Here is a 25,044-nt window from a genome sequence, read left to right as displayed (position 1 = left end):
CGCACTGCCGCCATCTCCGCCCGGGAGCCCAGACGCCAGGAGGCGGGGCAGCCTGGCGGGGGTGGGGAGGGATGAGAGGTAAGAGGAGTTCGAGACACTCATTGGACAAAACCTGGAGGGGCGGGAGAAAAGAGCAGAATGAACCAATGGGGTTCTTGCATCCTACCGTGAGTCCCCGCGCGCGAGTGCTGGGTCCAGAAAGTAACCTGTTACTGGGGGACAACAGCACCTCTCGGCGGCCTAGACTCGCCAAACTTGCTGCTCTCAGTTTGGGAGTCCAAGGGAAGAGACCAGGTAGACCTCTGAACTCCTAGCAGGAGGTGAAACCTAAGTTTCAGCTCACGTTGTCTTGCCAAGCCGTGGTCACTAGTAAATTAGTGAGCACTGATTCTGTCTAGGCACCGAACTCGGAAATAGCCTTGGCAGGGCGGTGGTGGCTCACGCCTGTAATCCCAGCACTCTGGGTGGCAGAGGCAGGCGGATTTCTGAGTTCGAGGCCAGCCTGGTCTACAGAGTGAGTTCCAGGACAGCCAGGGCTATACATAGAAACCCTGTCTCCAATAAAAAACAAATCCCAACCGCCCCCCCCCAAAAAAAAGAAAAAAGAAATAGCCTTGATTAGTTTGTCTCGTCCAATCACACACCATTTTTGTTCACAGAGACAGAGAGGCAAGTGGATCTGATCTATGTAGCCTGTTTCAGTGCTACCCAATGAGACCCTGTTTCCAAATAAAATAAAATAAAATAAACCACCACTTACAAATGGATATGATTTGTGCAAGTAACATCAACCAAGGTATTGCTTAAGTTTTTGTCTTGTTTTGTGCGGAAGGTAGAACATCGGGCCTAGCTCTTGTTGACCACAACTTCTGTAAGTTAGCGCCTGCAACTGATTGTTAGAAAACCTTTGGGCTGAAAGGAATGTTTCCTATGGAGCCCCTATATTCTTGACATAGCCTAAGCATTTAGCTGGCAGCTACAAGGTTACTAGTAAGAGTTAGAACCCAGACCTTTGTTACTGAAATCGCGCTGTAACCAATGTTCACATATGCTGCCTGAATTCAGTATCACTGGTGCTGTTCCAGCATTGTTCTCGTGCAAAACAGGGCTCCCAGACCTTAGCCATATTGTGATCTAACAGAAGTCTTCCACACGTACTTTCAGTTTCCTACTAAAGATTTTGACCTGAGCTGTGAGTTTTCAGAAAATAGGAAGAATTCTGAAAAAGACATTAAATAATAGCACTGGTCTCCAGGTATATTCTTAAGTTCTTGTTATGATGCTTCACAGTAACAGCAAAATATTTAGACGAACTTCAGACCTCTGGACTTTGAATTTTATTTGCTATTTAACAGCTTTGAGCAAACGCCTGGGTGCTGTTGTTCCTGTGCCGGTGGTTGCTGGTTTTGTTGGGTTTGGGTTTTTGCTTTGTTCTTAGAAACAAGCACCATTTGAAACCAGACTTTGGCTACTTCGTGGTCTCTTTTTTTCTTCTACCCTTCTCCACCCCTCATTTTCCACCCTTTCAACACCCTATCACTAGGTAGGAGAAGGGAAAAAAGGATAGAGGTGAAAGGGGGTGATAATATTGTGAGCCTACTTCCTCCTAATTAAGGGCATCAAGTCCTTTGGAACGAGTTTGAAACCAAAATACATGACTAGAGAAATGGTTCAATGGTTAAGGGCACTTACTGCTCCTGCAGAGGATGGAGGTTTGGTTCTCAGCACCATGTGGAACACATAGCTGCCTATGATTCTGGTTCCAAGGGACTCAACTCCCTCCTCTAGCCTCTGGGAGCATCTGCATTCACATGGTACATACACTGTCACATGCATACAAAAAAATAAAATAAATATTATCTTAAAAAATAAAACAGGACTGGAGAGATGATGGCTCAGTGACTAGGAGAGCTGGCTGTTCTTCCAGAGGATCTGAGCTAAATTCTCAGCACCCAAACGGCAGCCTGTAACGGTCCAAAACTACAGTCCTAGGGGATTCAACCTTCTCTTCTAGCCTCCGAGGGCACCAGGTACATACATAGTGCACACATGTGCATAGAGACAAAACACCCATACACATCAAAAATAAACCAAGACCTGGAAAGCAATCACTATAAATCAGACTTATGAAACTCAATGAGAGGGCTGGAAAGGTAGGCAGCTCAGTGGTTAAGAGCACTGACTGCTCTTCTAGAGGTCCTGAGTTCAAATCCCAGCAATCACATGTGGCTCACAACCATCTGTAATGAGATCTGATGGCCTTTTCTGGTGTGTCTGAGGACAGCTACAGTGTACTTATATATAATAAATAAATAAATCATTTTAAAAAAGAAAAAGAAAAAGAAACTCAATGAGATATGTACTCAATGAGATAATGCCTTAGAACTTGGCCTAAACAAAGTTCTCACTTATCATCAGACCTAATTGAGCTCAAACCAAATGCATTCCTAAAATCAGTGTTGTAGGGAGCAGGAATCCATTAATCAGACAATTCTAGAAATTATGCTATAGCACTTCAGTTTTTTTTTTGTTTGTTTGTTTGTTTGGTTTTTGGTTTTTGGTTTTTTGGGTTTTTTTTTTTTTTTTTTTTGGTTTTTTGGATTTGGTTTTTTCGAGACAGGGTTTCTCTGTATAGCCCTGGCTGTCCTGGAACTCACTCTGTATGTAGACCAGGCTGGCCTCGAACTCAGAAATCCACCTGCCTCTGCCTCCCAGAGTGCTGGGATTACAGGCGTGTGCCACCACCGCCCGGCTAGCACTTCAGTTTTAATGTCTCTGCTTCAGTTGCAGAAAGAAAAGTAAAAAAATCTTCTGTCATTCAAAACATTTTCTTGTGCTTCCTCTGTTCATTGGGGTTTGTTCTGATTGTTTGTTTGTTTTGGGTTTTTCTGCTCATTATATTTACTTTTTTCTCTGTAATCTTTTCTTCCAAGACTCAAGACATTTTGTAATTTTCTTTCTTGTAAATTTTTCATTATATAATTTCTTCTTAGATTTATTATTATTCCAAGTTTATGTGCCTGATCCCTGCAGAGGTCAAAATCAAGAGACCCTCTGGAGCTGGAGTTGCAGATGGCTGTGAGGCATCGTGTGGGTGCTGGGAATGAACCTGAGTCCTCTGCATCAGCAGCAAGTGCTCTGACCACTGAGCGCTCTCTCCAGCCCTCAGGTGTATTTTATTACAATGTGTTCCCTTCATTACACCTCTGGTTAATCCCTTTGCTTTTAAATGCTGTGTCTATTAATAGAACTTGGGATTCAAGTCTCCTAGAATATCCAGGCTGATTGCAAACCCAGTCTAAGAGGCAGTTACTTTTATTGGGTATAATAATATCACTTCATAATAAAACATCTCCCATTTTCTTTCTTTCTCCCTTTCTTCCTTTCTCCCTTCCTTTCATTCTTTCCCAACAAGGTCTCTGGACTCTATATTGAAGGCAAGCCTCAAACTCATAGCAATACTCCTGTCTCTGCCTCCCAAATGCTCATATTACAGGAACACAACACCTCACCTCAACCCTGATCTTGATATTAAAACACACACACACACACTGGACAAACAAAAAATAAATATTAACTTTTTAAAAAGTCAGGCAGCCAGGTAATGGTGGTACACACCTCTAATCCCAGCACTTGGGAGGCAGAGGCAGAGGCAGATAGATCTCTGAGTTTGAGACCAGCCTGGTCTACAGAATAAGTTCCAAGATAGCCAAGGCTGCAAAGAGAAACCCTGTCTTGGAAAACAAACAGCCAAACATAGTGGCACATGTCTTTAATCCCCAGTGCTCAGGAGGCAGAGACAGGCAGATCTCTGTGGAGTTTGAGGTCAGCCTGGTCTACATAGCAAGTTCAGGACAGGCAGAAGTACATATTGAGACCCAGTATAAATACATACATACATAATGCAGGTGGCATGAAAATGGCTGAATTCCCTAAATAGGTATACTAAACCTCTTCTTACAGGAATGATTGTCAATGAACAATTCTTTAACATAAGCTTATTAAAGAACTGTCAGGAAGGCCAAGTGTGGTCCACGGTAAAGGGTTCCTGCCTACCTGACATCCCTCACAGGCCCAGGCATGTTGGAGGCCACGCCCATTGGTTCATCCTGTTCACTTTCTCCTGCCCTCTGGCTGCTGTTCACTGAGCACCTCCAGCCTCATCATCTCAAAGCCTAGGTTTGCGTTGTTGTTGCGGTGTTTTGCTTTTGTTTTTGTTTGGAGGGAGGGGTGTTAGTATTTTCTGTGTAGCCTTGGCTGTCCTGGTACTCACTTTGTAGACCAGGCTGGCCTCAAACTCAGAGATCCACCTGTCTCTGCTTCCTGAGGGCTGAGATCAAAGGTGTGTATGCTTACTAAGTCCTACCTCTGTTCTCTCCAGGAATTGGCCATAGCCACTTTAACCAGCAGCTCTAAGATGGAGAACATATCTTACACAACAAAGGCGGGCGTATGTTGAGAATCTGCTATGTGTGTGTGTGTGTGGGGGGGGGTGTCACAACAGATCTTGGGGTTCAGAATTTAGTCTTTGTATACACAGCAGCACAGATCTCAGTGCAAAGCTGTGTGAGCTGGAGGTCCTGTGTCCCATTCCAGCACTAAAAAAATAAAGTCAAAACCTTTTTTTACACTAATGCTTCAGTAGGTTTGTTTTTTTGTTTTTTTGGGTTTTTTGTTGTTGTTGTTGGATTTTTTTTTTTTTTTTTGGTTTTGTTTTTTTCGAGACAGGGTTTCTCTGTGTAGCCCTGGCTGTCCTGGAACTTACTCTGTAGACCAGGCTGGCCTTAAACTCAGAAATCCACCTGCCTCTGCCTCCCAATTGCTGGGATTACAGGCATGCGCCACCACTGCCTGGCTCAGTAGCGTTTTTTTTTTGTTTGTTTGTTTTGTTTTGTTTTTTTAAAAGAAGATTTATTTATTTATTTATGTAAGTGTACACTGTAGCTGTTCTTCAGACATCCCAGAAGAGGGCTTTAGATCTCATTAAGGATGGTTGTGAGCCACCATGTGGTTGCTGGGATTTGAACTCAGGACCTTCGGAAGAGCAGTCAGTGCTCTTAACCACTAAGCCATCTCTCCAGCCCAGTAGCGTTTTTTTTAAAGCAAAGAACTACAGAATGTGACTTGAGATTCCACCAGTTCCCAGAATCAAGGTTCTGAGATTTTTGGGCCAACAATGCAATCAGAAGGCATTTTCAGAAAATCTGTGAATTAGGAAACAATTTAAGTGGCTACAACTCAATCAACTAGCAGTTGACTGTAGCTGAGCTAGATAACGGTTCACAACTTTATCAGTTCGTTGGCTACAGGACCTTTGATAGCCAACCAAAGCTGCTTCTGCCAGGACCCTGTACACTGGATTGGTCTCTTGGGCTTAGAACAGATGCCTAATCCAAATCTAAAGCTCTTATAGAACCATCTTGAGCCAGGTTGCTCATGCCTACTCAGCTCCTGACACTCAGGAGGCTGAGACAGGGGAATTATTGCATGTCCGAGACCATCCTGAAATACATAGTGAGTTCGAGGCCAGCCTAGGCTCCATTAAGAACTTGACTCGAATTTAAAAACAAAAACAAAAACAAAAACCACTCTCAGTTTGAGTTAATGTCCTGAGCCACTAAAAACCTGAAGTGTGCTCACCAAAGCAGGACTTTTAGAAGTTTTAAAATATTGATCATGTCTTATAGGCAAAGTTTATGTTTCGAAGCCCATACATCGAGATGTCATAAGGATTTACCAAAGTATTTTTCTTACTGAATTTACATTCATTTGAATGTGATTTGACATCCCACCACAGCCCACCCCTGCTTCTCAGTTGTTTTAGGAAGGTCTCACATAGCTCAGGGTGGCTGCAATCACGTAGCTAGCGATGACCTCAAACTCCTCTTCCCTCATCCTCCCTAAAGCTAAAATTGCTGTTGCAGGAATCTCTTCGGAGTAAGTTCTCCCACACCTGGAGTGGAACAGAGATGTATTTACTGATGGACCAAAGCCAAGATGGCTCCTGAAAGACTTCAGTCCTGAGGGGCCATTTTAGTACCCTGTGTTGGTCCCTTGCACTTGGGAGGCAGAGGCACATGGATCTTTGAGTTCAAAGCCAGCCTGGTCTACAGAGTGAATTCCAGGCCAGCCAGAGCTACCTAGAAAAACCCTGTCTTGAAAACAAAATAAAATAAAACCCAAAAATCATCATCCTCTCTTTCTCACTTGTGTTTTTCTGGGGATGGAACCCAGAAACTTGTGTCTATGAACCACATCCCCAGCCCTAATGTCTACCACCTTAATCATTCTGTTCTCTACTACAACGCTCCCTTCCACTCCCAACACAGCTAGCTTCTCTGGTTAAGTGCTACCTCCTTAGACAGGCCTTCTACAACTAGTTTTAAGTACTTGTTTCAACAAATTCATGGGCACAGCAGGCATTGTGCCAATGGAGTTTGCCATTTAAAATATCTCCAGGGGGCTGGGGCGTAGCTCAGAGGTGAATTTCTGTTTAGCTTTTCTAAGGTCCTGACGTCAGTTCCCAGAATTTAAAAACAATCTCTAAAATGATTACTGTGTCTAGGCATTAAAGAAAATATTATACAAGCCCCCAGCACTGAGACAGAGCAACAGAAGACGCATATTGTTGTAGTGTTGTTAGCAAAGCAAGACCACAAGTAGGAAAGAAACATTCTATAGTTTGCAAAGGAAATGAGAGTTTAAGACACCCAAGAAAATGGGCTGGAGAGATGGCTCAGCAGTTAAAAGCACTGACTGCTCTTCCAGAGGTCCTGAATTTAGTTCCCAGCAACCACATGGGGGCTCACAACCATCTGTAATGGGATCTGATGCACTCTTCTGGTGTGTGTCTGAAGACAGCCAAGGTGTATTTACATATAAATAAAATAAATAAATAATGATTTAAAAAAAGAAACCCAAGAAAAGAAAATTCTCACAAAAATATGGAGCTTTACTTTGGGTTTTTAATTTTGTTTGTGCTGTGGTGTTGGAGATCTAACCCGAGGTCCCAACCACACAGTAACACGAAGCTGCTAGCCCAGCCCCACGTTATCTTTTGATGTGTGAAGGAATAATTCAGGCTGTCAAGACAACTTTGCAGGTAAAGAGACTTACCACTGAGCTTGGCACTGAGTTCTTTCCTGGGATCCATGGTGAAAGATCACAGCTGACTCTCCTCGCTTGTCTTCCTCTGACCTCCATACATGTGCTGAGGCATGAATGCACCACACATAAATAAATGTTAATAAAACAATAATTTATTACCCGTAAAACAAGAAATGCCAGCATTAAAACCTACAAATGGCCGGGTGGTGGTGGCGGCGGCGGCGGCGGCGCACGCCTTTAATCCCAGCACCTGGGAGGCAGAGACAGGCGGATTTCTGAGTTCGAGGCCAGCCTGGTCTACAGAGTGAGTTCCAGGACAGCCAGGGCTATACAGAGAAACCCTGTCTTGAAAAAAACCAAAAAAATATAAAAAAAATAAAAATAAAAAAAAATAAAAAAAATTTAAAAAAAATTTAAAAAAAACCCTACAAATGGACGAAATCAGACACAACAGAATAGTATTCTTTTTTAAAGTTATTTTTATTTTATGTATATGTGTGTTTGCTGGCAAGTACATATGTTAACCATGTGTGAGTCTAGTGCTTTTGGGGGCCAGAAAAGGGTGTGAGATTCCCTGTAGGTGGAGTTACAGAGGATTATAAGCTGCCATGTGCATGCTGGGAACTGAACTCAGATCCTTTGCAAGAGCAGTCAGTGCTCTTAACCACTGAGCCATCTCTCCAGCCCTAGATTAGTACTCTTGAGCATTAACCTTCTTATCAATGCAGAGTGTAATACATTAAAAAACAGTGGCAGCAGCAACTCAGTGGGAAACTGATAACACTACTGTGAACAAATCATGTAAACACCTCTCTGTCTGTCTTTTCTGGAAGGATGGGGATCCTGCCTTGTACAGGTCCAGCAAGCACTCTATCACTATATGCCCCTAGCTCCCATGGTTCTCTTAAAAGATACCCACAAGGGTAATATATGATTGAGGGATGAAGGGCTGAGTATAACAGTGGAGGTTTCTGGGTTTTGTTTTTAATTTTAAAACATTTTTATTCAACATTTTAAAGATTCATTTACTCAGGACCTTTGGAAGTAGTGAGTGCTCTTAACCACTGAACCATCTCTCCAGCCCATAACTTTTTATTTTTAACTATTACAATATTAAAATTATATGTGATAAGGCACTGTGTGGTAGTTTGGCAGTTTTCCTCTTTTGTGCTGCATAAAATAATGATGTACTTTATAAACTGACATAAATACTGGGCTGGAGAGATGGCTCAGTGGTTTACAGCGCTCACTTCTCTTACAGAGGATCTGGAGTTCAGTTCCCAGGACCCATGTGGTAACTCACCATCTGTAACTCCTGTCCCAGGGGATCCAATGCTGCCTTCTGACCTCCAGGGGCATTAAAAAAAGCACATAGTACATGCAGGCAGACAAAACATTCCTTACATCAAATTTAAAAAATCAAATTTTCCAGCCTGGTCTACCAAGCAAACAAGCAAACTCCAGTACAGCCAGAAAACGTAAGAGACCCTTATCTCAAACAAAACAGAAAAACTGAATATATCTAAAGTGCAATGAAACAGATACTCCTAATACATATGCCAGACGGAGTGAACAGGGTAAGGAAAATCGACATTTGCCATCAGAATGGTCAAGAATATTCTAGACGTAATGAAATAAATGAATGTTCAATACCTTGAGAGTGATAAATAAGTTTGTATTTCATCATACCTAAACATATGGTAAAAAATAAAAGGAAAAAAAAAAAGCTGAGAAATCCTACAAACCAAGATACTAAGTGAAACTAAAGAATTAGGCTTGATGCCAGAGCCCTGTAATCCCAGCTTTTCCAGAGGCTGTGGCATCAAATTGTGAGTTCAAGGCCAGCATGGATAACAGAATGAGTTTGAAGCAAGCCTCAAAAAATTATGGAGACTCTTAACAGGCTGAGGCTATAGCTCAGTAAGTTATACAATTTTCTGACTAAATCCCCAAGCCAGGAAAATAAAAATCAAACAAGACAAACTAAAGAGAAATGCTGGGAATAAGGAAAGAATAAATATACGTGATATGGACTGATAGTGTCATATGTAAACTTTTTCCCTTTGTCTGTCAGTCTTGGTAGATAGTCCAAGCTGAATTTAAATCTAGGCCCTCCCACTCCAGCCTTCCCATGTGCTGGAATTACAGTTGTTAACCACTCTCACCAGCTAAAACAATCCTTTTAACCTTTGGGAAAAAAAAATATTTTTGGATTTTTTTTTTTTCAAGACAGGGTTTCTCGGTATAGCCCTGGCTGTCCTGGAGCTCACTCTGTAGACCAGGCTGGCCTTGAACTTAGAAATTAGCCTGCCTCTGCCTCCCAGAGTGCTGGGATTACAGGCGTGAGCCACTACCGCCTGGACTGGAAATTTTATATAGCTTATTGGTAAAAAAAAAAAAAAAATGCAAATAAATAAGACATCACATACCAAAAGTTGGGTCTAAACAACTACACAACCCAACGAACTTCTAGTTAGAAGAGGCATTGCAGGTGTTAGTTGTGAAGTTTCACATTGAAGTTTTACACTTTCTTTTCATTATTTATATTTTATCTACCACCAAAACCAAAAGAAAAAAACATTAGAAATCGAAAAACTCTGTATCCTTTTGCAAATGATGTCCATTACCTGCATTCAATTCTTCCCCATCCTCAATCAATAGGGGAAAAAAAAAACCTTTAATAAAAAAAATGCTGGACATATGAAGGACGCTCCACCTGCAACAGCTATCATTTTCAAGACGGGGCTCAGGCTTGGGCTCACCTTCGGCCTAAAATTAAGATGAAAATACTAGGAATATGTACCTTAAGAAAAATAAAGAGAACCAGCCATAAAAGGAAAATAATTACGTGGTACATATGGACTTTGTATATTTTTGCAGAAACGTTCATGTTAAGAGGTACTTTTTTAGTCTTTAGGGAGAAAAGTTCAGAGCGGCACACCCACTAAAGTGATATGAAATTGGGGGATGTTAAAATATGGTGGCCTCTTTATTACTCGATATTTCGCGGCATGTTTCTTACGCGGTGGTAAAGGGAAAGCACTCCGTAGTGTTTAAACCAGCTTTATTCTCCAGTTTCATGGCAGGCCGCCGCGCACAGCTTGGTTTGCCTGTTACTTTCATTTTGGTGGCGCAGAATCTTCTTAAGGATGGAAACCACAGCCTAAACTTCCACAAACTTAAGGCGGTGACGACAGCCTACGCGAACCCCGTGATGCCCCTCGCCTACCACGCTCCTACCCCACAGCCCCGCCTCTGCATACGCGGCGGGGCGGGCCTTGCTCAAACCGCGAGTACGATTGGTCCTAGAGGAGAGGTGGGTGGGTCAGCGCTGTGACGCCACGACCTCGCGCACGGAAAGAGCGCGCGCCTAGGAAGCTGCGGCATTAGACGGTTGCGGGCGCACGGGGCTGGTAGTCTTCGCTTTGGGCCTTCGCTGCCGCCGCTTCTGCACCGTGAATCGGGGAACCTTGGCAGCCAGAGCTCGTTCCTCTAACAGTAGCTCCCGTCTAGTCGTCGCAACTCCGCCACCATGTTTGAGGCACGCTTGATCCAAGGCTCCATCCTGAAGAAGGTGCTGGAGGCTCTCAAAGACCTCATCAATGAGGCCTGCTGGGACATCAGCTCGGGCGGCGTGAACCTACAGAGCATGGACTCGTCTCACGTCTCCTTGGTGCAGCTTACTCTGCGCTCCGAAGGCTTCGACACATACCGCTGCGATCGCAACCTGGCCATGGGCGTGAACCTCACCAGGTGAGCGGGTGGCGGGAGCTGGGCCCCAGCCCTCCCGCTTCGGTTCTTGGCGGGGCTGTATTCCTGCACTCTCATTGGTTGGCTTGGCCATCCGCGCTTTCTGATTGGCCTGTACTGCCGGGGGCGGTGCCCATCAAAGCGCGCGGTTCTGAAAAGCCCGCGCTTGCCATGGCGCCTACTCTTCTGTTTCCGCGCCAAAGCCACAAAGCGGGAGTCAGCGGGAAAATGCGTGCTTCCGAGCAGTGCTCATAAAATGCAGCTTTGAGTGGCTGGTTTTAGCGCCTAATAAACGAGTTCTAGTGAAAATATACCGTCGACTTAGAGTGACGATAGGCCTTTTCTTGAATTCCAAAATCTCAACTGTGCATCATGGATTTGTGGGAAAACCTATCAGTTTTAGCTTTTAACTTTGCTACAGCTACCTGGGTTAGTGCCTCCTGTATACGTGTTCAAAGACAATGTGTGATTTATTTTGCTACAGATAAGTGGATTATTGCCACTTGTATACATTTTGAAAGATTTATGGCTTGCTAGGCACACTCCTCTCCCGTACACTGGAAACCAAGGACACAACGCTCAAAAAGATGCTTTCTCAAATGTTAGCTTTTAGTGTGTTTTACTAAGTGGATTTTAAGGATCACATATACCCCGTAATTTGCTTCACCCCTGAGAGGGTTTGGGATACCCTTAGCCCCTTTATAACAATTCTCCAGCCGTGCGTGTGAAATGATACAACTTGTAATTGCCTTTAAAAATGTATAGAGGATCTGATGTTGATAAGCCCCCCTTTTTTTTTCCTAGCATGTCCAAAATTCTAAAATGTGCTGGTAATGAAGACATCATTACATTAAGGGCTGAAGATAATGCTGATACCTTAGCACTAGTATTTGAAGCACCAAGTAAGTTACACCTTTAAAACTCGGTTGTTACAGAAAGTAAAATGTGCTGTTTCTGTTCCTCAAAACTAAAAATATTCACAGAAATGTGGTAAAACTTACAATATAGACATGAACGTGTGCTTCAGTAAGTAACATTTGCTTTCTTTTGGTAGATCAAGAGAAAGTTTCAGACTATGAAATGAAGTTAATGGACTTAGATGTTGAGCAACTTGGAATCCCAGTGAGTATCTTGTTTCTGATTGTGTATTTTACCAAGCTGTGCTACCAGTTGATGCATTTTCTAAGTAGAGTTGTGGTATTTGGGATGAATGGCACACTACCATTTCACTAAACCACAACAGTCTAAAAATTGATTGAGTTTTAAAGAAATCAGAAGTCTTGCATTTTGAGTTCTGGTTAAGATGCTAAATCTTTTGGGTTTCTCTGTGTAGCCCTGGCTGTCCTGGAACTCACTCTGTAGACCAGACTGGCCTCAAACTCAGAGATCCACCTGCCTCTGCCTCCCATGTGCTGGGATTACAGGCATATGCCATCACTGCCTGGCAAGATGCTAAATCGTGAGAATGGGAAGCTGAGTCTTCACCCTTTCCTAGACTGACCTTTAACTTTTGGATTTACAGGAACAGGAGTACAGCTGTGTAGTAAAGATGCCATCTGGTGAATTTGCACGTATATGCCGAGACCTTAGCCATATTGGAGATGCTGTTGTGATATCCTGTGCAAAGGATGGGGTGAAGTTTTCTGCAAGTGGAGAACTTGGCAACGGGAACATTAAGTTGTCACAGACAAGTAATGTCGACAAAGAAGAGGAATTGGTAAGGAGTAAGGGTGTTGTCCAGTTAGCACCTTCTGAAACAGGGAGGGAAGCTTAACTGTTGAGCCACAGCTTTTGTTTGCTTATTCATTTTGAGATGAGTCTTGAGTAGATCAAGCTAGCTTGGAACTCAGAGATGACTCCATAAGCTTTTACAGACAGCATTTGGAAAGCTTAGTGTACAACCTTTTGCTTCCTGGAAATACTCTTGACAAATAAATGAGGATCAGCAAGTGAACTAAAGAAAATGGTTGGGTGTGAATGTCCTTTGGGATCATGTAGGTTTCCTAGTAGCTCTGTGATGCAGGTTCAGTTACTAGTTCATTTAATGGTACAAAAGTAAGCTGAACAAAGTTAAGTTGCAGCTTAGACCTAGTTACAGGCAAGAGGACTCTAAATAAGAGTACTCAAAGTCCCAAAGGAAATAAGACTTAACGAAATGTGGAAAGAGTTGCATCAAATGCATTTATGTGCCTAGAGGAAGCTGGGCATGGTGGCTCAAATCCAAAACTGTAGTACTCAAAGCTATAGCAGGAAGATTCTCAGGGGGAGAAGATTCTCTGGCCACCTGGCAGAAAATCTGTCTCAAAAAATGGGGAACAAATTGGGAAGGCAAAGAAAAATACCTGGCAAGTCTTCCTCATTCAAGCAGAACATACTAGGCCTCTTTAATTCCTAAGTATCCCTAATCAAGACTTTCTCAGGAATCAAATGTATATTTCATGGTTACACTTTGTTTGATTGTTTTTTAAGTTTTGCTAGCTAGCCTGAGCATCAGAATTATACACAGAAGTCTGAGCTAAATAGGATTTTTAGAGTTTAATATAATGAAATTCAGAGTGTTTGCTGCAAATATTTAAGGTAAATATAAGGTGTTACTTTCTTGGCCTCTGCATGAATTTAAAGTAAATGAAAGTGTGACAAAGAATTAGAACATAGATAAACACAGAACCCAAGAGCTGTTTCATAACCTTAATCTTTCTGCTGAATTATTTCTACTTCCTTATCAACTTCAGCTCCTCAGTTCTCAAGACATTTGTCAGTATTTGTCTGATGTGCATTTATTTCCACAACAAAAGAAATAAAAGGAATTTTTCAGTATCAACATGTTCTTTAAGAATTGGGACTTGAATAAAATTGATATAATGAAAACTGGTTTGCATGTGTCTTGACTTGCATGCAACTGTTGGTTCTTTTTGGAAGTGATTGCATGTTACCTTCCTCTCTGCAGTCTTTGCAAGAGATTAATTAGTGTTTGCAGTCTAAATAGGAACAGCTTTCTCCTTTGTCTTGATTGCTTCAGGTGTGGCTCTACAGGACTGGGGGAGCTAAACAGGTTTTTTCTTCCTTAGTCAAGGTTTTCATCAAACCTTCCAAAGTGATAACTAACAGTTTTGTTTTGTGGTATATATCATGAACTAATAGTATGAGTTTCTGAGGTCTACAGTGAGCCTGTTTTCTCCTTTAGGTAACCATAGAGATGAATGAGCCAGTTCAGCTAACTTTTGCTCTGAGGTACCTGAACTTTTTCACAAAAGCCACTCCACTGTCTCCTACAGTAACACTCAGTATGTCTGCAGATGTACCTCTTGGTAAGATAATAATAAGTTCGAACATTGTTTTGTAATGTGGTTATTTATAGTATTCAGTAGTTAATTTTTCCTATCTTTCAGTTGTAGAGTATAAAATTGCTGACATGGGACACTTAAAGTATTATTTGGCTCCCAAGATTGAAGATGAAGAAGGATCTTAGGCATTGCTAGAAATTGAGAAAACTAAACCTTTGAAGATTGCTTCTGAGATTGTCAGTGTATTCTGAGATCTTTACTGTCACCAAGTTTGTACCTGAGTATTCTTAAATATTAAAAAAAAAAAATGTAGATATCTTCTGTAAATAACCTACTTTTTTTCCCCTCTCCATTCTCTACAATTTGCTTAAAGTATAAGCTCCAAAGTAAAAACTAGTTTTGTTAACATGAATGTTTCTGCCTTACAAATACTGGTGATTTTCATCAATGATCTTGACGCTAAATGCAATTGTAAGAAATATTTTTCAATTTAAATAAAGTTAACAGTTTGAAAAGTCACAGAGTGGTGCCTTCTTTGTGTCCTGGCTGCTGAATAGAGTTACCCTGTTATCTAAATGGGTTTCTGTTCTCTCATCCATCGTGGAAATAGCAATAAAAAAAGAGTTTAGCTTTACATTATGTAATTACATTGTGCAATTTTTTTCTGGTAGCCTTGTTTGGGATGTAGCTCCTTTTGAAAAATACAAATAATGGGATTGCAGAGGGATGGCTTGGGTAAATCTCTTCCTAGGTCAACAAGGAATATAAACCCTCTCCAATAAATAAAAGGCCCAAACTTTGTGGATACTTGATCCAACCAAGAAGGGTTATAAAGGCCCTCTGGTTTTCAAGAAAGGTCATGATATGCTACATAACTAAAGAATACTTGGATGCTCATGTGGAGATCAGAACAACATAGGAATTGGTGTACCCCTACAATGAGGCTTCCAGGGATTGAAGTTCTTCAAGCTTGGTGACAAACACCTTCGTCACTCGTCCATATTATCCCACTTCCCCTCTGCATTTTATGTGTGCGTGTCATTTGCAGGTATGAGTGAACATGTATAAGCCTGGCTTGTGTGGGGAACTATTTTGCTATATTTCATCAGGGTCTCAAACCGTGGCTAGTGTAGAGCATCTGTGTGCTCTGCACACAGAGGCCATGCCTGAAGGCTTTTAAATACTGAGCTCTCTCCACAGTCCCCAAATTTGTTTTTCCTTTTTATTTTATGTTTGACGATATGTAGACTACAGCTTTGACTGTTCTGAGAGGTTGTTGGTTAGCTCTCATGCCCAGTAACTACAACTATTCAACACTTTGAGCAAATTAAGGTGAGGAAGTAGTCCTCTCTCACAGAACTCTGGAGTGGTGGAAATGCTTTATCAAGACTGGTCACTGTTTCATGAGGATATATGTTAGAACTCAATTGTGTCAGGTAGGTAGGACTCTTACCTGGGCGGTGTCTAATAATCAGGTAGGGAAACAAGAATTTGAGGCTGCGAGAATGCTAATTAGCGGGTGTCGACCAGGGTCAGCATAGGGGTGTCTAGGGCAGGGCAAGATAACCTGATGGATATCCTTGCCCACCTCTCTGGATACCGGGGACTCCACTGTGCACAGACTTGCCCAGTTTCGTTGTGGGCTCGATCCTGGTGGGTGAGACACTAAGTATGCGCCAGGCCATTTTATGGAGGTAGCAGGTCCCGGCCACCAGGACAAGACCAAACCGCTACGATGTTGAGCCTCGCCTTTTGTCCCAGACAGACCTCTGAGTTTGAGGCCAGGCTAGTCAGCATCGTGAGTTCCTGAACAGCCAGCCAGCGCAACATAAACCATGCCAAGCATAAAACAAGACAGCAAAGAGGCTCTCCAGCCATGCGCCCTGAAAGCAGGATTCGGTGACATTTGATTTCCTGATGACACCACTTCCTGTGCGCCTCTATCCGGTACGCCACTTCCGCCGGACTGGCCCTAAGACAGGCAGCCGTTGGCTGTTGAGCGAGCCGTGCGAGCGCGCCTAACGGAGAACGGGGAGCGCAGCGCGGATAGGGGGCGGGAGCGCGCTCCCGGAAGCCAGCCGGGAGTCCTGGCCCTGCCACCGAGGCTACTTCCCGGAGCCAGTTAGTTCACGTGGGTCCTGACCGTGGGCAACGACGGCGGAGGCCGACGGGAGGTTGTCCACAGCGCCAGGCGCAGGTGCTTGTGGGGCCGGGAGGGTGGGCGGAGATCGCGGTGGGGCCGGTAAAAAGTATAGTAGAAACTTGGGCTCATATTTTTTTTAATAGTCATTTGCGATGTGATAACGCCACTCTAGAATTCCTTACTAAGAAAAACAAATCTTCCCATTTCGTTGTCGTTCTGCAACATTTTTGTTTTGATGTGAGTGTGTAAGTGGAAAGCTCATAACTTTATAACTTGAAATGCAAACCAGGCATGGTTTAATGCAGCGAAACTCCCTTTTATTGGTAGCTTGAACTTTAAAATATGAGGAATTAAACATGTTATGGGATGGCAACACCAAAAACCTAGTACTTAAGTTTTAGAAATGTAAATGGATTTCCGTCGCTCCTTTTTAATACTTGGCTTCTCTACTAGGATGTAATTAACAAAAAACGCAGAAACATTTGGCACCAGTTTCTGCATGCAAGTTACTTTAGGTCGACTGTAATAGCAGTGTCTGGCACCTCACCGAGATCGAATAAATATCACATGCCATTATGGAGATGATGTGCAAAATACCACACCAGTGAAGGCCAGACTATTGAAATACTTAATTTTCTTCTTAAAGATGGACTTTTGCTTTTAAAATTTAAATACCTTTGCAGTTAAAATAGTTTGTTTTGTCTGCATAATTGTATGACTTTGTAAAGAATCCACACATTTCATGTATGGTAGAGAAGAGTGTCTGGTCTTACTATGCCCAGACTGGCCTCCAACTCCGTATATCCACACCTGTCTTCCCAAGTAGCTGGGATTACAGTCACCTACTAAAGTACTGAGCTTAAATTTCAAATTTTTGAAATGTAAACATCATTGCTTTTAAACTTTACCTACTCTCAAATAATGCAATAGTTATGATTTTTATTATGGCCGTCTGCTTTGACTAATTTGAGTAAAACAGACTTTTCAATCCGTTTTTTCAGGAGCTACATGATGTGAACTGTAAAATCTCTTGTTTCATGCTTGGGATGGGAGCAGAGAGGCAGGTGGCTCTGGAGTGTCTGGTGTGGTATTGATAGCCAGTAAGTTACGCACACGGATAAGATTTTGTAGATCATTTGTTCATAGGATGATACCACACCTAGAAGTAGACATGCTGCCGATATGCATGTGTATCATTTCTTATCCTGTCATAATAAACAAAACAGTTATTTGGATTTATGTTCCTGAGGAAAGTTTAAGGGGCAGGCAGTACTGAAGGGAGGGGTTGAAAATGTGAGTGTTGGATTCAAGTCTTCACTCACCTCCATGTGACTTTGGAAAATTAGGCGAGAAACATTAGTGGCAAATTGAACAGGTCCTGATTCTTTGTGAAACGCCTTTGGTGTCTTTCTGTGGAGTCAAGCCAGATACCTAAAGGAAGCATGCTTAGTGTGTCCAGGAAGTATCAGGTCACCGTTAAGTAGTGAAGCCCAAGCAGCCGTGTGTGGCGTATAACCTAGCAGCTCAGAGCGGTAGCTGACACCCTTTCCTATGCTGTACGGTTACTGCTGTGGACAATAAGTCTTTCCCTTTCAGACTAGCTGTGCCACTGTGTTATGATGCCGTCTCGTACCAACCTGGCAACTGGAATCCCCAGTAGTAAAGTAAAATATTCAAGGCTTTCCAGCACAGACGATGGCTACATTGACCTGCAGGTAACATAATCAGTCAATTTAAAAAAAAAAATGGCTTCATATATCTTATTTGGACCAGCAGGAAACCAGCTTATTTCCAAGACGTTTTGAGCCCCAGCTTGGAGAAGGGATCTTGGCAGGGCAGTTTCAAATACTTCTGGGGTTATCCATTTCCAGTTTCAGTTGAAGTGCTAAAGCCATGTAGCTATAGGTTTTATTAAACTCATCCAGAAAACTCTTTCCTGACCTCATGAGATGCAGTTACAGATAATCTTTATTGCAAACAGGAATTTAAACAAGTTTGTGTCCTCTCCTGACCATTATTAAGTAGGATAGCATCTCCTGTCCCTGAGGATAAAAAATAGTCTAGGTGCCGCCGGAGCTAAGAATGAAGCAGCAGCAGGAAGGAGTCCGTCCTTTTAAATATAAACAGATCAATAATTCTTTGCATTTATTTGAAGAGGGAAGAGTAGCTCTGGGAAGCTTCCAAACCCTTAACGTCAGATTTGGTAACGAGCTAAACCTTAGAAGGTTTGTCTCGAAGTCTTTTTAAAATGTTCTTATTAGCATATTATTATTTGTACTACTAGTGGGTTTCTTTGTAACATTTTCATATGTTGACACTGTATTTCAGTCTTAATCTGTCTCTGGATCTTAACCTTTAGCTGAATTTACTCATGGTGCAGGGCTTTGGGAAAACTGAAATCTAAGCTTTAGAGGTGGCTTAGCAGTTAAGAGGACATACTGTTCTGTTTTTAATATTTATTTCTCAAATAGTATATAATTGTAGATGATGCACATATAATTAATAATAAATTAATAAACATATTACTGTAATAAAATTAATATATTTATGTATTGTGTGTATGAGTGTTTTGCTTTCATGTGTATCACATGTATGCCTGGTGCCCACTGAGGTCCAAAGAGGGCATCGGCTCTCCTGACACTGGAGATTCTGATGTTTATGAGCACTGCGGGTGCTGGGAGCCAAACCTGGTTCCTCTGCAAGAGCAAGAATGTTGTCCACTGATCTGTCTGTCCATGCCCCCCACGCTCCTTATAATTAAAACAAAATTTTTTTTAAGTGTATGATGTTTTGCCTGCATGTCTGTGTACCTTGTGTATGCAGTGCCCCAAGAAGCTACAAAGAGGGTATTGGATCCTCCCGACACTGGAGTTACAGACTGTTGTGAGTCACTGTGTCACTGCTGAATTGAACTCAGGTCATCTGGAAGGCAGGTACTTTGACGGTGGAGCCATCTCTCTGGCTGACAGGTATCATTCTTGCTGAGGACCTGCGTTTGATTCCCAGCAGTCATATCACGTGACATACAGCCTAGAACTCCAGCTCCTAGAGGATCTAATTCCTCTGGCTTGAACGGGCATCTGCCCTCGAGTATATATACCCATACATAATTCAAAATAAAACAAATCGTTAGAAAAGAAGATAGAAAGCTAAAGTTCTTTTTCTAAACTTTTGACTGACTATAAGCTAAGTCACCTTCAATTCCAGGAGTCACCTTTTCATGCCTGCATAGCATGGTGGGTGCTCTTAAATCTCCACAGGTTAGTGCAAGCTTCCATGCATATACACTCAGTAAGTACATGTTTAACAACTAGGTGGCAAAGTGGTTTTAAAGGGGTTTCCTTGTTTGTACCGAGGGGTCTGTGGGATAGCAGAGGCTTCACCTGCTCCTGGGCCTGCTCTGTGTCCCAGTGCTGTGCTGACGGAGACGTACCTGAGACACTTGGCGCACTCACGCTGGCGCTCGCTCACCCTCCCTGCCTTAGAGTGCTCCAGGCCTGGTCCTTTCTTAGTGTTCTTCATCATCTTTGTTTTTTTCTCTCTTCCAGTTTAAAAAAAGTCCTCCTAAGATCCCTTACAAGGCCATTGCCCTTGCCACCGTGCTGTTTTTGATTGGCACCTTTCTCATAATCATAGGCTCTCTCCTGCTGTCCGGCTACATCGGCAAAGGGGTAAGCTACTGGGCACGTGACTTTATGCCATGGGTCTTCCGGATGTGAGCCAGAGCACTATTTATACGTTCCAGAAGTACAGTGGATTCCACGAGAAGAAACAATAATCACGTATAGTTTCTTCTCTGATGATAAGGCATAGTATTTGGTTTTGGTTTTATATTGTTGTTTTTTTCTCCTTCGAACAAATGTCTATAATTCTTAGAAGGTGGGTGTTTGTAAGTAGGCAGGCAGAGCTTCTGAGATAGTTTAGAATAGTGCAGCTTTGTCTGGGTTCGGGCTTCCATGGCTGTGGCTAGAGTGACATACCATGCTTGTAGTGTCACCGAGGTGTAGCCGTGCCGATCGGTGTTTGGGGTGAAGCAATGAGGCTTGTGTAAGTGTGGCCACTATGCCTTGTGAGTGGGTTCCTGTTTCCATTGGTTTGGTAAGCGTTCTGTTGTTGAGTTTCAGTATTCAGAACCTAAGTGGTGCTTGGTAGTGCTTTCCCTTGGGTTATGTTTACATATTCTGTGTCTTAAGTTGTCCTAAATAGGCTGCGCATAATGGTACACCCTTTATCCCACCATTCAAGAGGCAGGGGCAGGTGGATTTCTGAGTTCCAGTATAGCCAAGGCTACACAAAAAAACCTGTCCCTGGGATGAAAAAAAGTTACCCTAAGCAGTATTCTGACTATAATAAAGGTCCTTTTTTTTCCCTCTCTCACACCCTAGAAAAAAAAATGTAGTTCCTTTTTGGTGTTTTATACAGTTACAAGCAGCAAAAATTAAGCATCCAGTTACTGAGATGACAAGATTGTGGTTCATACATTTCACAGAAATGATACATGTCTTTACAGCTGAGGCACTATTTGAGTTAGTTTTTATTGTTATTGTTGTTTTATTTTGTGTTTTAAGATTTACTTATTTTATTTATATGAGCATATTATAGTCATCTTCAGACACACCAGAAGAGGGCATTGGATCCCATTATACAGATGGTTGTGAGCCACCATGTGGTTGCTGGGAATTGTACTGAGAACCTTTGAATGAGCAGTCAGTGCTCTTAACCACTGAGCCATCTCTCCAACCCTATTTTTATTTTTTAAGACAGGGTCTCAGCCGGGCAGTGATGGTGCATGCCTTTAATCCCAGCACTTGGGAGGCAGAGGCAGGCAGATTTCTGAGTTCGAGGCCAGCCTGGTCTATAGAGTGAGTTCCAGGACAGCCAGGTCTACACAGAGAAACCCTGTCTCAACAACAACAACAAAAAAGACAGGGTCTCTCTACATATCCTTAGCTGTCCTAGAATTAACTATGTAGACTAGCTGGCCTTGAATTTAGAGATCCTTCTGTCTCTGCCTCCAGAGTGCTGAAACTAGAAGTGTGGGCCACCACGCCTGGCTGCTGCTTAAGTAATATTATCCAATCCTTAGAGACAGGACAAAGAGGGTGCTGTTATACTGCTAAGAACTTGTAAAAAGTGATAGGGAGATTGCTCATTAAGAAAGAGCTTAAGGGGGTGCTGGAGAGATGGCTCTGCAGTTAAGAATACTGATTGCTCTTCCAGAGATCCTGAGTTCAAATGCCAGCAACTGCATGGTGGCTCACAACCATCTATAATGGAATCTAATGCTCTCTCTCTTCTGGTGTGTCTGAAGACAGCCACAGTGTACTCATAAAATAAATGAATAAACCTTTTTTTTTTTTTTTGGTTCTTTGGATTTGTTTTTTTCGAGACAGGGTTTCTCTGTGTAGCCCTGGCTGTCCTGGAGCTCACTCTGTAGACCAGGCTGGCCTCAAACTCAGAAATCCGCCTGCCTCTGCCTCCCAGAGTGCTGGGATTACAGACGTACATGTGCCACCACCCAGCAAATGAATAAATCTTAAAAAAAGAAAGAAAGAAAGAAAGAAAGAAAGAAAGAAAGAAAGAAAGAAAGAAAGAAAGAAAGAAAGAAAGAAAGAAAGAAAGAAAGAAAGAAAGAAAAGAAAAGAAAAGAAAAGAAAAGAAAAGAAAAAGTGCTTAAGGACAGTGAGGTGGGAGTGGATAGGTGGGTGGGCGAGCACCCTCGTAGAAGCAGGGGGGAAGGGCTTGGGATGGGGGTTTTCAGAGGGAAAACCGAGGAGGATCACACTTGAAGTGTAAATAAATGAAATAACCAATAAAAAAAAATTTAAAAAAAGAAAGTGCTTGAGGACCTGAATTCTGATACCTAGCACCCACATAAAAAGCGCGAAGTGTTGGAATGCATAGCCCCAGCACTGCAGGGTGGAGACAGACAGTCAGATCTTCAGAGCCGGCTGGCCAAGCCATTCTGGGCAAATTGGTGAGTTCCAGTAAGAGATGAGACTCTATCTCAAAAAGCAAGATTAAGGAAAATAAGGAAAAATAGCTTCACCGTTAATAACCTATTCTGCTCTTGCAAAGGACCGGCACCTGATTACCTGCCCTCAGGTTGGGGGCTCACAGCTGCCTGTAACCCCAGGTCCAGGGGCATTCCAGCCTCTGGCCTCTTTTGTGCTTAGGTGCACATTCACAATGTGATTAAAATAAATCTTGGGGCTAAAGGGATAGCTCTGTGGTTAAGACCACACAGCTCCTCCAAGGGGTTAGGTTCAATTTCCAGCACCCATGTGGTTACAACTGTCTGTAAGTCCCGTCCCAGGGCATCCACTGCCTCTGCAGGAATTAGGCACACTTGTGGTGCACGGACATACGTATAGGTAAAACATAACTTCTTTTCGATTATTAATTTGGGGCTTACAGTTCCAGGAGGTAGTAAAATCCATGACTATCAGTCTCAGAAGAGTCTTTAGACTTGTAAACTGTTGAGACTGTGAACAACTGTAGGGACTTTTGAAGTTGAACTGATACATTTTGCATTATGACATAACCTATAGAAAGCAAGGAGTAGAATATGCTGGTTTATGTGAGATCAGCTTCCATAGACTGAAATATTGGAGTGATTGGCCCACGGTTGGCAGACTGTTGAGGAAAGATTAGGGAGGGTGAGCTCTGTTTGTGTCTGCCTTATGTGTATGGTTCAGATGTAAGCTCGTAGCTACCATTCCAGTGGTTTTCTCCACCATGATGGTCATGAACTCTAAACCTCGGAAACTAAGTAAGCCTCCAATAAACATTTCTATAAATTGCCTTGGTCATGATTTCTCTTCGAAATAGAAGAGTGACCAAAACATTACCAATACTTATATATTTAAGGTGGAGAGCTGTTGAAGTCAATTGTAGTCAACCTTTGACACACATGCATACATGTGCATGCACACTTGTAGACAATAATAGTATGTATTGACCAAATACACAGGTACACACACAAAGCGTAGAAGAGCAGAAGGAAATAAGCTTAATATCTGAATAAAAATAGTTTTTTCTTTTTTTATGATTTTGAATTTATTGCTTAGTATGTAATTGGGAAGAAAATGGAGTGTGGTGCTTGCCTAACATGCCCAGCGTCTCTAGTTTGATCCCTAACACGGAAAGATAAGAAAAAAAGAGAAGGTGACAATTTGTGCTGAGAAGAGATAGATATAACCATGTGACTTGTATGAGACTAATGTTTTCCTTCTGCCACCAGGGGGCAGACCGAGCTGTTCCTGTCCTCATCATTGGCATTTTGGTGTTCCTGCCAGGATTTTACCATTTGCGCATCGCCTACTATGCATCCAAAGGCTACCGGGGTTACTCCTATGATGACATTCCAGACTTTGACGACTAGCATTCACCTCAGCCTTGAGAAGAGTCACTGTGCATCCACTTTAAGACATCAAGCAAGGACTATGGCTAAGGGCTGAGGAAGTCTACAATTTGCAGATGTTTAGCAAAACAATGGCCAGATTGTATGAGTTCTTTTCCAAAATGCTCATGCTTTATAATTAGCTAATTAGGACATGGTATGTTTTCATCTCCTGGCCCTGGCAAAGCTTGACAAGTTTTTCCACAGGAGTGTGCATCATGTAAGAGTTGTGAGGCTATTGTCTGGGAAGGAAGCCTATTCTGTAGCGGAAGGAGTTGCCCTCCTTAGAGGAACCTTTCTTTTGTCTTCCATTGTCTGCTTACTTTTGTAGCATATGGGAAATGTATTATGTCTAGTTTCTTATTACTATGTAATTTATTTTTAAAATTACCTATCTTTTTCTCTCACACTCTCCTCTACCATTATATCCTAGTAAAATTAAAGTATCTGTCTTATCCCTTATATGCTCCTCTACTGTCATACCCCAGTAAAACCAAATATCTGAGGATCCATCTGTAATTGGCTTTTTTAAAATTGACAGCAATCTGGAAATTTTAAGCCATGAAGCTGGGTATCATGACACACAGCATGATCCCAGCACTTGGGCAGCAGAGCCTGGTGGATCTCTATGGGTTCAAGGCCAGCCTGGTCTACATAGAGTTTTAGGACAACCAAGGCTACCTAGTGAGACCCTGTCTCAGAAAAAGGGAAACTTCCTCTGGTTTCTCCATAGCTTGCCCACCACAGAACTCAGGTGAATCTGTCCTTCATAGGTCAAGAAATTGTGTGAATCATACCTTAAGGACTAGACTTTGGCTGTTTCTTTGTAAAACTGTAGATAAGTGTACTTAAGAGTTTATAACCCTACTGCTGGCACCTGGTACTATGATATCATTCTGCTAAAGATTGCAAGACTTGGCCAAGATCCCTGAAAATGTATTAAGTCAGATCTGGTTCTCAGCTTATAAAAAGTGACATTTTTTTTTCTAAATGTGTGTGTGTTGTTATTTATTTTTATTTTATGTGCAGTGATATTTGTCCATATATATGCTTTTATGGGGTTGTCAGATCTTGGAGATACAGACAGTTGTGAGCTGCCATTTGGGTGCTGGGAATTGAGCCCCTCTGAGAGAACATACTCACTGCTCTTAACCACTAATTCATCTCTCCAGCTCAACATGTTTTTATTTTTTAATTAAAGTATCATAATTCAAATTCTAGATTAAAACTATTTAGCTTTAGACATGTTTTTGAAAAGCATTCTAAAGAGTCCCAGTACTTGGGATTACCTCTGCCTTTAGGTAACTGCCTAAAGCAGAGTCAGACACTGCTTGGCATTAGGTCTTTTCCCTCCAAGA

At 42.3% G+C, this 25,044-nt stretch overlaps 2 protein-coding genes across 3 annotated transcripts; both read left to right on the top strand.

Annotated features, from left to right (window-relative positions):
- Window positions 1–10,476: 10,476 nt before the first annotated feature.
- Window positions 10,477–14,660, top strand: Pcna (proliferating cell nuclear antigen). The gene is made up of 6 exons (XM_052183698.1): window positions 10,477–10,860; window positions 11,662–11,759; window positions 11,912–11,979; window positions 12,380–12,574; window positions 14,042–14,165; window positions 14,247–14,660. The coding sequence occupies exons 1-6, from the start codon at window positions 10,640–10,642 to the stop codon at window positions 14,324–14,326; spliced, it is 786 nt and encodes a 261-aa protein (XP_052039658.1). The 5' UTR covers window positions 10,477–10,639; the 3' UTR covers window positions 14,327–14,660.
- A 1,437-nt stretch (window positions 14,661–16,097) lies between these two features.
- On the top strand, window positions 16,098–24,677 carry Tmem230 (transmembrane protein 230). Of its 2 annotated transcripts, XM_052183696.1 has the most exons (5): window positions 16,098–16,338; window positions 17,286–17,384; window positions 17,881–17,999; window positions 19,833–19,955; window positions 23,528–24,677. In XM_052183696.1, the coding sequence occupies exons 3-5, from the start codon at window positions 17,901–17,903 to the stop codon at window positions 23,666–23,668; spliced, it is 363 nt and encodes a 120-aa protein (XP_052039656.1). In that variant the 5' UTR covers window positions 16,098–16,338; window positions 17,286–17,384; window positions 17,881–17,900; the 3' UTR covers window positions 23,669–24,677. The 2 variants fall into 2 exon arrangements, with proteins under 2 accessions (XP_052039656.1, XP_052039655.1); XM_052183695.1 differs by lacking the exon at window positions 17,286–17,384.
- Window positions 24,678–25,044: the final 367 nt, after the last annotated feature.

Source organism: Apodemus sylvaticus, chromosome 5 (assembly GCF_947179515.1).
Source record: "Apodemus sylvaticus chromosome 5, mApoSyl1.1, whole genome shotgun sequence".
Classification (NCBI taxonomy): domain Eukaryota; kingdom Metazoa; phylum Chordata; class Mammalia; order Rodentia; family Muridae; genus Apodemus; species Apodemus sylvaticus.
The sequence above is the reverse complement of the archived record's forward strand: the minus strand, read 5'-3'. Positions and strand labels throughout refer to the sequence as shown.

Coding starts and splice junctions, on each gene's coding strand:
- Pcna (XM_052183698.1), top strand. CDS start 10,640: ATGTTTGAGGCACGCTTGATCCAAGGCTCCATCCTGAAGAAGGTGCTG. Junction 10,861..11,661: donor ATGGGCGTGAACCTCACCAG/GTGAGCGGGTGG, acceptor TTTTTTTCCTAG/CATGTCCAAAATTCTAAAAT. Junction 14,166..14,246: donor GTCTGCAGATGTACCTCTTG/GTAAGATAATAA, acceptor CCTATCTTTCAG/TTGTAGAGTATAAAATTGCT.
- Tmem230 (XM_052183695.1), top strand. CDS start 17,901: ATGATGCCGTCTCGTACCAACCTGGCAACTGGAATCCCCAGTAGTAAA. Junction 18,000..19,832: donor ATGGCTACATTGACCTGCAG/GTAACATAATCA, acceptor TCTCTCTTCCAG/TTTAAAAAAAGTCCTCCTAA. Junction 19,956..23,527: donor CCGGCTACATCGGCAAAGGG/GTAAGCTACTGG, acceptor TTCTGCCACCAG/GGGGCAGACCGAGCTGTTCC.